The sequence below is a fragment of the Macaca thibetana genome, chromosome 13 (assembly GCF_024542745.1).
Source record: "Macaca thibetana thibetana isolate TM-01 chromosome 13, ASM2454274v1, whole genome shotgun sequence".
NCBI classification, from domain to species: Eukaryota; Metazoa; Chordata; class Mammalia; order Primates; family Cercopithecidae; genus Macaca; species Macaca thibetana.
This window is the reverse complement of record NC_065590.1, coordinates 33,398,843-33,412,202: the sequence shown is the minus strand read 5'-3', so window position 1 is coordinate 33,412,202 and position 13,360 is coordinate 33,398,843. Positions and strand designations below refer to the sequence as shown.

At 36.1% G+C, this 13,360-nt stretch overlaps 1 protein-coding gene across 7 annotated transcripts in view; it reads left to right on the top strand.

Moving 5' to 3' along the window:
- ALMS1 (ALMS1 centrosome and basal body associated protein) overlaps positions 1–13,360 on the top strand; it is a 220,770-nt gene that overhangs the window by 181,939 nt on the left and 25,471 nt on the right. For all 7 annotated transcript variants that reach the window (XM_050754354.1, XM_050754358.1, XM_050754352.1 and 4 more), the window contains one exon: positions 518–1,680. In XM_050754354.1, coding sequence (XP_050610311.1) covers positions 518–1,680 — 1,163 coding nt within the window. The remainder of the gene's footprint in view (positions 1–517; positions 1,681–13,360) is intronic.

Sequence of the window (13,360 nt, the reverse complement as noted above, 5' to 3'; positions counted from 1 at the left end):
GGTCCACAGAAAAGGAATTTCAAAAGGCTGTAAAACATGTAAAAAGGGTTTTTTAAAAAAATTATCCATTTAATTACTGATTATGAAAATGAAGTGTCAGGTTTCTTAGTTGAATATGGGATTACCAGTATCTATCTCTCAGGTTTAATGGCAGGATTAATTAAAAAAACAGATACAGAGCATATATCATAACACCCTACACAGAACAGGTGGTAAATACATATAGCAGTTGCTTTTATGATCTGGAGAACTGAGGTGCCTTCCTCAAGGTCACATAGCCGGTCAGTGGCAGAGCCCAGGCCAAAATTCATGTCTCTTAAACTTTTACTGTACCAGCGAGGCTGCTAAGAACAAGGCATGAGTCTTTTGTGCAGGCATTGAATTTTCTGATACCTTATATAAACTATTCTTCCCTTTAGTCTTTGTTATATATCTAAAGAATTGTGAATAGTATTTCTAAACAGAATGCTAATATTTTTAAGTTCTTTCAAAATCTTTTTTTTTTTCTCTTTTTCAGAGTCTGAATGTCATTCAGAATTTGAAAATACTACCCATTCTGTCTTCAGGTCGGCGAAGTTTTACATTCATCATCCCGTACACCTACCAAGTGATCAAGATATTTGCCATGAATCTTTGGGAAGGAGTGTTTTCATGAGACATTCTTGGAAAGATTTCTTTCAGCATCATCCAGACAAACAGAGAGAACACATTTGTCTTCCTCTTCCTTATCAAAACATGGACAAGACTAAGACAGATTATACCAGAATAAAGAGCCTCAGCATCAATGTGAATTTGGGAAACAAAGAGGTGACAGATACTACTAAAAGTCAAGCTAGAGATTATCCAGAATATAGTGGACAAATTAATGATCCAAAAAGGGATCAGAAGGTCACCCCAGAGCAAACAACTCAACACACTGTGAGTTTGAATGAACTGTGGAACAAGTATCGGGAGCGACAGAGGCAACAGAGACAGCCCGAGTTGGGTGACAGGAAAGAACTATCCTTGGTGGACCGACTTGATCGTTTGGCTAAAATTCTTCAGAATCCAATCACGCATTCCCTCCAGGTCTCAGAAAGTACACATGATGATAGCAGAGGGGAACGAGATGTGAAGGAATGGAGTGGTAGACAACAGCAGAGAAACAAGCTGCAGAAAAAGAAGCGGTTTAAAAGCCTAGAGAAAAGCCATAAAAACACAGGCGAGCTTAAAAAAACCAAGGTGCTTTCTCATCATGGAGCTGGGAGGTCTAATCAAATTAAAATTGAACAGATTAAATTTGATAAATATATTCTGAGTAAACAGCCAGGTTTTAATTATATAAGCAACACTTCTTCGGATTGTCGGCCCTCAGAGGAGAGTGAGCTGCTCACAGATACTGCCACCAACATCCTTTCCAGCACCACTTCTACTGTCGAATCAGATATATTGACCCAAACAGATAGAGAAGTGGCTCTGCACGAAAGGAGTAGCTCTGTTTCCACTATTGACACTGCCCGGTTGATTCAAGCTTTTGGCCATGAAAGAGTATGCTTGTCACCCAGACGAATTAAATTATATAGCAGCATCACCAACCAACAGAGGAGATACCTTGAGAAGCGGAGCAAACACAGCAAGAAAGTATTGAATACAGGTCATCCCCTAGTGACTTCTGAGCACACCAGAAGGAGACGCATCCAGGTACATGGCTACAAATTCCATCTGGCAATGTGACTGCCCTCTTCATGGACTTTCTAGTTAAGCTTTGCACACAGGTGAAAAAAACAAGCCATTTGCCCTTTCCTCTCTATACCATTTCTTACCAACTGGAAAAGAGTGAGAAAGTGTAGTACAGTGCTATTGTGAGTTGTCATTATTTTCATCAACATTCATTTACGAATTACCTTTTGAATGAAGGGCTTTGCTGCTAGATCCTTCAGAATCTGTAAACTTTACCCCTGAAATGGGGGAGCTTTGAGGTTAGAATGATCTCTATCCTGAACAATATTGCTGGGTTTATGTTTATTTGGGTTTTTTTTTTTTTAATTCATTCCTCTCTGTCTTTCAAGAAATATATTTGAGGTTCTTTTAAACACACACAGACAAACACATAAATAATACAGGTTGGTTTTTTTTTTTTTTTTTTTGGTAATCGAAGAATTGAGTTGATTTAAAAAATTGAAGCTGGGTTGAGCTACAATATGATTTTTAAAAAATGAGTAAATAAGGAAATGTGAATAATGGAAAGACAAATCAAAGCCAGAAGGAAGATAAATAAGCCTTGTGGATGTGGTCGCTAGAAAAGAGCTACAAATTTGGCTTTATGTTTTCTAGCACTTAGTGTTGCTAGAATTTTGTGATCGGTTACATTCATTTTTTAATATAAAAAGAGAACAAAAATTTTAGAAACATTACAGATATTTCTGATACAGAGGCCTTAGATAAATTTATCTCATCTGTCTTCTTAAAGAAGGCACCACAGTGCAACAAAGAGTATCCTCCTGTAAGGCCATTATCGCATTCCTTAGTTTAGGGTGTTAATAAGGGAGATCTCAAGGGGTAAATAAATGTAGGCCATTGCTTTAACCCAAGAGGAAAATTTCAAGTATCGATAGATGTGCTCTCCAAAGAAGGATGCTTGCAAAACAGTTCAGTGGAGTATGGAATGAAAAATATTTGAATTTATATTCATCTTTCTCAACTTTTTAAACTTTATATTTTTGTGTATATTTTATAAGCACAGTAGTGACATAACATATAAATAAATACCTATTTTGGCAATTTGTGCTAAGAAAACATTTTGTCAGTAGGATTACATGATCAAAAGAAATTGGAGACCACTGGTCTAGAGGAAGGGAGGCATGAGATGTTCAGACAATTTATTATAAATATTATTTCTCATCATTGAGAAAAGGTAGTGTTTACGTATATAAACAGTAGAATATGCTTTTTTAAAAGTAAGTGAGGAATTGGGAATGACACAGAGTAAGGCTTTTGTTCCATAGGGGAGACAGAGAAATGGATCCAGGAGAGGGTTTGTGTGTGTGTAGTAAAATACACATGACATAAAGTTTACAGTTTTGATCATTTTCAAGTATACGATTCTGTGGCATTGAGTATATTCACAGTGTTTTACAACCATCACCACTATCTGTTTCCAGAAATTTTTTATTAACCCATTGGAAACCCTGTACCCATTAAGCAGTGACTCTCTGTTCCCTCTTCTCACCAGCCCCTGGCAACCAGTAATCTATTTTCTGTCTCTGAGGATTTTCCTATTCTGGTTGTTTCATATAAATGGAATCATTTAATATATGACCTTGGTATCAGGTTTCTCTCTCTTAGACTTAATGTTTTGAATATTCATCCATGGCATAACATGTATCAATACTTTGTTGCTTTTTATAGCTGAGTATTACTCCATTGCATGTATATACCACATTTTGTTTATCCATTCATTCATTGATTTGGGTTGTTTCCACTTTTTGGTTATTGTGAATAGAACTGATATAGAACATTTGTGTACACCTGTCTGCAGTTCTTTTGGGTATATATCTAGGAATGGAAATGCTGGGCCGTATGGTAATTCTGTGATTAGCTTATTGAGGAACTGCCAGACTATTTCATAGTACCTGCACCATTTTGCATTCCCGTCAGCAGTGTATAAGGGTTCCTCCAACCTTCCTACTTTTTTCCACAGTTACTGCTTTAGTTTATATTTGCACCAGCAGTTCACAAGGGTTTCAATTTTATTGCATCGTTGCCAACACTTATTTTCTATTTTTTAATATATAAGCTAGCCATCCTATTGGGTGTGAGTTAGTATCATTGTGGTTTTGATTTGCATTTCCCTAGTGGTTATTCATGTTGCACATCTTTTTATGTGCTTATTTAACCATTTGTATATCTTCTTTTGAAAAATGTGTTTTCAAGTCATTTGGCCATTTTAAATCTGGCTGTTTGATTTTTTAGTTTTTGAGTTGTAGGGATTTTCTATATATTCTGGATATTGATCTCTTATTAGATACATGATCTGCAAATATTTTCTCCCATTTTGTAGGTTGCCTCTTTTACAACAGTCATTCTGCTGACTGTGTCTTCTGACATACAGAAGTTTTAAATTTTGTTGTAGTCCAATGTAGCTATTTTTTTGTTTGTTTGTTTGTTTCTTGTGCTTTCGATGTCATATCTTAGAAATATTTGCCAAATCCAGTGTCATGAAAGTTTTCTTCTTAAGAGTTTAATAATTTTAACTTTTACTTTTAGATCTTTGATCCATTTTGAGTTAATTTTTGTGTATGGTGTAAGATAAGGGTTCACCTTCATTCTTTTGCATGTGACTATCCCATTTTCTCAACACCATTTGTTGAAAAGACTTTGTTTTTTCCCCAGTGAATGTTCTTGGCACTCTTGCCAAAAATCGTTTAGCCATATATGTGAGGGTTTTTATCTGTGCTCTCTATTATGTTAGTCTATATGTCTCTCTTTATGCCAATACTGCACTGTTTTGATTTACTGTATCTTTATGAGTTTTGAAAGCAGGTAGTGTGAAACCTGTAACTTAGTTCTTTTTTCAAAATCATTTTGGCTCTTCGGTGTCCCTTGAGATTTCATGAATTTTTAGTAAATATTTTATTGTTTTTAATACTATCATATGTGCAGTCCTCTTTCTTAATTTCATGTTTGGATTATTCATTGCTAATGTATAGGTACATAAATAATTTTTACATACTTGTATCTTGCAGCTTTGCTGAATTTATTAACTATTTTCTTTTGGATTTTTAAGGATCTGAGGATTTCATGTTGAGGAAATTCCCTTCTTTTTCTATTTTGATGAGTATTTTTGTCATGAAAGCATTTTGGTATTTGCCAAATTCTTCAACATCTATTGAGATTACTATTTTTTTTCTTTTTTCTTTCCTTTTTTTTTTTTTTTTTTTGAGACAGAGTTTGGCTCTTGTTGCCCAGGCTGGAGTGCAATGGCGTGATCTCAGCTCACTGCAACCTCTGCCTTCTGGATTCAACTGATTCTCCTGCTTCAGCCTCCCAAGTAGCTGGGATTACAGGTGCCTGCCACCACACCCAGCTATTTTTTGGATTTTTAGTAGAGACAGGGTTTTACCATGTTGGCCAGGCTGGTCTCGAACCCCTGACCTCAGGTGATCCACCCCTCTCGGTCTCCCAAAGTGCTGGGATTACAGGAGTGATCCATCATGCCTGGCCTGTTTTTTTCTTTTAATCTGTTAATATGGTATATATTTATTGATAATCATATTTTGAACCAACTTTACATTCCTGAGATAAATACCACTTGATCATAAAATTCTGTTCATATGCTGCAGGATTGTTTATTAGAATTTGAAGAGGACTTTTTACGTCTGTATTCACAGGGAATATTGGTCTACAGTTTTTTTGTGATGTCTTTACTGCCTTTAGTATCAGGGTACTACTGGCCTTATAGAACAAGGAAGTTTTCCCACCCCTTGTTTTTGGATAATGAGTTTGAGAAGGATTAACGTTAATGATTGATGTTAATTCTTTAAATGTTTGGTAGAATTCACCAGTAAAGCCATCTGATCGTGTGTTTTTATTTGGGGAAATTTTTTTTTTCATTACTGATTCAGTGTCTTCTTATAAGTCTAGATTTTGTTTCCTCTTGAGTCGGTTTCTGTAGTTCATGTTATCTCCATTGAATCTACATTATTACTTCTGCTTGCTTTGGAGTTTTGTTTTTTTTTTTTTTTCTCATTTCTTATGATTCAAAGTTAGGTTATTCATTTGGGATTATTCTTTAATGTAGGCATTTGTAGCTATAAATGTCTCTTTGAGCCTTGCTTTTGTAGATAAGCTCTGCCTTCATTGCATGCCGTTAAGTTTTGGCATGTTTTGTCTTCTTTTTCATTCAAAGTGTTTGCTGGTTTCTTTTTTGACCATTGGGTGTTTAGGACAGTGTTGTTTAATTTCTACCTGTGAATTCCCCACCTTTCCTTGTTATTGATTTCTGGTTTTACTCCATTGTGACCAGAGAATATTATTTCAATCCTTCATTTATGACCTTGCATATGATCTGTCCTTGAGAATTTTATGTGCATTTAAGAAGAATGTGTATTCTGTTGCTGTTTGGAGTGTTCTCTATTGTGTTAGGTCTAGCTGGTTTTGTTGTTCAAGTCCTCCATTTCCATATCAGTCTTTTGTCCAGTTTTTCTATGGCTATCAGAAGTGGAGTATTGAAGTCTCCAGCTGTTACTGTGGAACTATCTATTTCTCCATTGAAATCTGTCATTTTTTTGCTTCATGTGTTTTAGGGCTCTGTTGTCAGATGTGTATATGTTCATAATTGTTATATCCTCTTCATGGATTAATCGTTTTATCAGTACAAAATCCTATTTTTGTGTCTTGTAACAATTTTTAATGTAAAGTCTGTTTTGTCTGATATTAGGGTAACTACCCCCCAGCTCTCTTTTGGGTAATTATTTGCGTAGAATACCATTTTTATCCTTTTAATTTCTAACTTTTTGTGTCTTTGGATGTAAAGCAAGTCTCTTAGACATAACATAGATCATCATTTTTTATAATCTATTCTGCCCTCTCTGCCTTTTAATTGGTGAGTATAATCCATTTACATTTAATTTCATAAGAAAGGACTTACTTTTCCTATGTTGTTGTTTGTTTTCTTTATGTCATATCTTTTTTGTTTTTCATTTCTGCTGCATTCTTTGTATCTAACTGATTTTTTGTAGTGTACCAGTTTTAGTCCCTTTTCATTTTTTTTTTTTTTTTTAACAATTCATAGTTATTTTCTTACTGGTTACATTTAATTACAAGTAATACCTTAAACATATAACAACCTAATATGAAATAAAACCAACTTAGCTTCAATAATATACAAACACTGTTGTTAATACATCTCTATTCTTCCCCTTAACTTTAATAATATACAAAAACTGTGGGTAGACATCTCCATCCCTTCCTCTTTAATTGTTATAGTCACAGATTACATCTTCATTTTGTCCCCACAAAAATAGATTTATAATTATTTTATGCATTCGTTTTTTTAAATCAGATAAGGAAAAAGGGAAGAGTTACAAACCAGAAGTATAATAAGGACTTTATTTTTACCTGTGTAATTGCCTTACCCTTATTTCTTATGCCTTATTTCCATGTATATGCCTTAAGCCTTATTTCTATGTATAACTTCAAGGTATTGTTAAGTGTCCTTTCATTTCACCTTAGAGTGGACTCTATCATTCCTTATAGGGAAGGTCTACTGGTAACAAATTTACTTTTGTTTATCTGGGAATGTCTTTAATGGTACGATCTCAGCTCACTGCATCCTCCACCTCCCGGGTTCCAACAGTTCTCCTGCCTCAACCTCCCAAGTAGCTGAGATTACAGGCGCCCACCACCATGCCTGGGTAATTTTTATATTTTTAGTAGAGACAGGGTTTCACCATGTTGGCCAGGCTTCTTGAACTCCTGACCTCAGGTGACCCACCTGCCTTGACTTCCCAAAGTGCTGGGATTACAGGTATGAGCCACTGTGCCGGGCCTTTTTTTTTTTTTTTTTTTTTTTTTTTTTAAATCTTTTTAAGATAGAGTCTCACTCTGTCACCGAAGCTGGAGTACAGTGGCGCAGTCTTGGCTCACTGCAACCTCCACCTCCCGGGTTCGAGTGATTATTCTGCCTCAGCCTCCTGAGTAGCTGGGATTACAGGCGCCCACCACCACACCCAGCTAATTTTTGTATTTTAGTAGAGATGTGGTTTCACCATGTTGGCCAGGCTGGTCTTGAACTCCTGACCTCAGGTGATCCACCCACCTCAGCCTCCCAAAGTCTCCTTTATTCTTAAAGTTTTGCTGGAGATAGATTTCTTGTCTTACACTTTTTGTCTTTCATCATTTCAAATATGTCGTTTCACTGCCTATTGGCCTCCATGGTTTCTGGTGAGAAATTAGCAATTAATCTTACCAAGGATCCCTTCTGTGCTCGCCCTTACCCTTACTGCTTTCACGATTCTCTGTCTTTGGCTTTGACATTTTGATTATAACATGGCTCAGTGTGGCTGTCTTTCAGTTTATCCTACTAAGAGTTCATTGAGCTACTTAGACTTTAGATTCGTGTTTTCCCCTTATCAAGTTGGAGGAGTTTCCAACCATTATTTCTCCAAATATTCCTTCTGCCCCTTTCTTTCTCTCCTCTTTTGGGATTCCTAATGTGCATATGTTGCTAAGTTTGATGGTGTTCTGCAAGTCTTTTAAGCTCTGTTCATTTTTCTTCATTCTGTTTTCTTTCTATTTTTTTAGAGTAGGGTTTCGCCTATCTCCCAGACTAGAGTACAGTGATGTAATCATAGCTCACTGCAGCCTTGAACTGTGGGCTCAAGAAATCTTTCTGCCTCAGCTTCCTGAGTGGCTGGGACTACAAGGCATGCACCACCACACTTATCTCATTCTGTTTTCTCTTGTCCCTCAGAGTATGTAATTTCATTTCACCTATCTTCAAGTTCACTGATCTTTCATCTGTGTGATCAAATCTGGTATTGAACTGCTCTAGTGAATTTTTCATTTTAGCTCTTGTACTTTTCAGCTTCATATTTTCTATTCGATTCCTCTTTGTCTTCATTGATATTCTCTTTGTTGAGACATTGTTCTCTTCATTTCCTTTAGTTCTTTATCCATGGTTTCCTTTAGCTCTTTGAGCATATTTAAAACAGTTGATTTAAAGCTTTTGCCTAGTAAGTCTACTGTGTGTTCTTCCTAAGGGACAATTTCTATTTATTTGTCTCCTCTAACCCATGAATGGGCCATACTTTCTTGTTTCTTTTCATGCTTCATAATGTTTTGTTAAAATTTTGACATTTTGAATATGATGTGATAACTCTGGACATCAGATTTTCCTCCCCTTCTCTAGGGTTTGTAGTTACTGCTTGTTGTAAGTTAAAGTTGTTGGTTTATTTAGTGACTTTTCTAAATTATGTTTGTAACGACTATACTCTTTATTGGTGTGTGATATTTCTGTTCCTTTAGCTCAGTAGCTAGCTACTTGTTTGATAGAGATTTTCTTAAATTTCTGGGGCCAAAAAAAGCCAAAGAAAAAAGAAAATTCCCCAAGTCTTTGCAGATTTTCTGCATTCTTACACTCCTTCAGTGCTTAGCCAGGCCATTCACACCTCTGCCTTAGCCTTGCTTCCTACTTGTACTGAGCCTAAAGGTCAACTAGTGGTGGAAGCGTCTGATCTTCTCAGGTCTTTTCTGAACATGCATCTTGCTCTGTGCATGCACTTTCTAGTTTCCCTAGTGTACATGGGAAATTTTCCAAGCCCTTATGCCCCAAAGATTCCCAGTGTTTCTTCCCTGCTTTTAGTGTGTCTGTTGTTTCCCTCAAACTGTTAATTTTTGCTCCAGGCAGTAGTGCCTTGTTCATTTGGTTTTCAATATTTTCAAGGAAGATTCTTTCTCTATAAAACTACTTTTTCACTCTAAGAGAGTTATGTTAGGTGAAACTAAGGCAGGTCCCTTCTGTCAGTCCACAGTGAATACTCAGACATGTCAAAACAAACACAATTCTTTGGGAACAAGGTACTACTCCGCGCTCTCTTTGGGAGAAGGTACCTAGAGCAGGACCAAGGGCTGCCATCTTTAAGACCACCATGCTGGGTAAGGCGATAGCAGAAGGCTAAGTGAAAATGCTACAAAGTTCTTCTACCTTGTGCTGATGGCCTTTCTCCTGGTTTAGCAAATACTTGGTTACTATAAACCTTTGACTATCTTCCAAAGTTCAGATGAGGTTGGTTTTGACAGTTTTCCCTATTTTCTGGTGTTTCTAGAGAAGGCACTGGCTCCCTTGGAGGTCTCTACTCCACCATTTTTGGTTGTCGTTCCCAAGTAGAGTTGCGTGTCCCTCTGACCATCAGAATAACTAGAGTGACATCAATATAAGGATATGTGATAGGCGTTCTTTCTTTTTTTTTCTTTTTTTTTTTTTTTTTTTTTTTTGAGACATAGTCTCTATTGCCCAGGCTGGAGTGCAGTGGCACAATCTCAGCTCACTGCAACCTCTGCCTCCTGGGTTCAAGCAATTCTTCAAGCGATTCTTCTGCCTCCGCCTCCTGAGTAGCTGGGACTACAGGCGTGCACCACCACGCTTGGCTAATTTTTTGTATTGTAGTAGAGATAGGGTTTCACCATGTTTGTCAGGATGGTCTTGATCTCCTGACCTCGTGATCTGTCTGCCTCGACTTCCCCAAATGCTGGGATTACAGGCATAAGCCACTGTGCCTGGCCTGTGTTCTGTTTTTAATATCTTTGCCTTTGATTTTACTTCATCCGGTACAGTTTTATTTTTAAATTTGCATTTGCACTATTGCTCTTTGCCCATCCTTTTAGACTTTTTGAGTCACTTTACTCAAGTGTTAGTAACATCTGAATTTAACTTTTTTCCCACCCAATCTGAAGGTCTTTCTTTTGAAACAAATTTATTCCATTTAAGTTTATTGTTGTAAATATGTTTGGTTTAAATTTTATTATTTTGGCTTTTGTTTTTCATTCTGATATGTTTATTAAATAAAGGTTTGTTCAACTAAATTTCATTTCAAAGCAAGGAGATGGGTGAATTTCTTGTGTGTGGTAAGAAACACATACCAAAAAATTCCCTTCTTAACTATTCTTAAGTGTACAAGTCAGTAATGTTAAATGTATTCACACAGTGTTGAAACCGATCTCCAGAACTTTTTCATATTGCAAACTTGAAACTCTATACCCATTGAACAACAACTGCCTTTGTCCCCCTCCCCCAGCTCCTGGTAATCACTATTCTGCTTCCTCTCTATGAATTTGACTACCTTAGACACCTCATAGGAGTGTAAACATAGAGTTGTCTTTTTGTGACTGACTTATTTCACTTAGCATAAGAGCTTAAAGATTCATCCATGTTGTAGCATGTTACAGGATTTCCTTCCCTTTTAAGTCTGTATAATATTCTACTGTTTACATATACCGCATTTTGTTTATCCATTATTCGTTGATGGACGTTTGCGTTATTTCCACCTTTTAGCTATGGTAAATAGTGTTGCTGTGAACATGGGTACATAAATGTCTTTTTAAGACCTTGCTTTCATTTCCTCTGGATATATACCCAGAAGAAGGATTGCCAGATCATACAGTAGTTCTATTTTTAGCTTTTTGTGGAGCCTCAACACTGTTTTCCATAGGTGTTGTGCCATTTTGCAATGCCATGAACAGTGTACAAGGGTTCTAATTTCTTGACATCCTTACCAACACTTGTTTTTTTTTTATAGTAGCCATCCTCATGGGTGTGAGGTGATATTGTTTTGATTTGCATTGCTCTTATGCTTAGTGATACTGAGCATTTTTTTATATGCTTTTTGGTCATTTGTATGTCATCTTTAGAGAAATGTCTATTCAAGTCCATTTTTTCTTTCTTTTTTATTTATTTATTATTATTATTATTTTAAAGGCGGAGTCTCACTGTTTTGTCCAGGCTGGTCTCGAACTCCAGGGCTCAAGCAGTCTTTCCCCATTGGCCTCCCAAAGTGCTGGGATTATAAGCATGAATCACCACACCTGGCCTGCCCATTTTGTAGTTAGGTTATTTGATTTTTGTTGTTGTTACGACTGCTTTATATTTTCTGTATGTTAACCCCTTCCCAGATACATGATTTGCAAATATTTTCTCCCATTCAATAGGTTGTCTTTCACTCTGTTGATTGTGTCCCCTGACGTACAAGTTTTTAAGTTTAGCGTGATCCCATTTGTCTATTTTTGCTTTTGTTACCTGTGATTTTGGTGTAATATTCAAAAAATTATTGCCACATTGAATGTCATAAAGCTTTTTCTCTAAGAGTTATATAGGTTTAGGTCTTCCATTTAGGTCTTTAACCCATTTTGAGTTAATTTTTGTACATGGTATAAGATAAGGGTCCAGTTTCATTCTTTTGCATGTGGATATCCAGTTATCCAAGCATTGTTTGTTGAAAAACTACCCTTTTCCCACTGAGTGGTCTTGGCACCCTCGTCAAAAATCATTTGAACATATACGTGAGAGTTTATTTCTGGGCATGTTTTCTTATTTCATTGGTCTACTTGTTTGTCTTTATGATAATATCACACTATTTTGATTTCTGTTCCTCTGGTGATATGTTTTCAAATCAGGAAGTGTGAATCCCCCAACATTGTTCTTGTCTTTCAAAATTGTTTTGGCTATTCAGGATTTCTTATCATTTTTAATGATTTCTTGCTATTTCCAATCTTTTTTGTTGATTGCTATGTAATACATGTTTCTTCAAGTCGGTTTTTTGTTAACTTAGCAACTATGTAATCTAATTAACTAATATGCTTTAACCACTTTCTCAATCTATCACTATCAGATATGAAACTATCTATTGGCTCTATCATATGAAACATTAAGAAACTGATTTTACTTCTTCCCATCTATCCCCCACATAATTTTCCCCAACTAACCGATAGTGGTTATATTTTGTGAATTTTGTATCAGCTCATTTATAGTAGTAGTATTACTACATTGACTAGCTTCTCTTTCAAGAATTAGAATATTTTACTTCCATTTTATAAGATCATGAGTTATTTTATATTAGTTGTATTTAAATATAGGGTCAGTATTTAACCAGGAATCTTTTCACATACCTATTTATGAGTTTGTTAATTTCAATCTGTTGCTTGACTATAATGTTACATGTTCAGGAGTGATCGTCTTTTATGTTCTTGCAAATTTGAGACTGTTACCTTTATGTACCAGAACAACTGGGTTGGATATAAAAGTTTTGATTAACAGTTCTTAATTCAAAACTCTGTTAATTTTGCTCCTCTTTTCTGGGTGCCAGTATTTAATGTTTGTGTTAGCAGAGGCAACCCTGATTTTTTTTCTCCCTAATAGGGGTCCTAGTTTTATATGTGTATGTGTGTGTATATATATACACACACACACACACACACACACGTGTATATATATACATTATATATATATACACATATATACACAAACACATATATATACATATATACACACACACACACACAAAGCTTGCTTGTTTCTTTATTTCCATTGTTTGGGGGAAACAGGTGGTTTTTCATTACATAGATAAGTTCTTTAGTGGTGATTTCTGAGATTTTGGTGCACCCATCACCTGAGCAGTGTACACTGTACCCAATGTATAGTCTTTTATTCCTCATCCGCCTTCCACCCTTCCCCCCCCAAGTCCCAAAATCCATTATATCATCCTTATTCCTTCGTGTCCTCATAACTTAGCTCCCCCTTATAAATGAGAACATACGATATTTGGTTTTCCATTCCTGAGTTACTTCACTTAGAATAATGGTCTCCAACTCCAGGTTGCTGCAAATG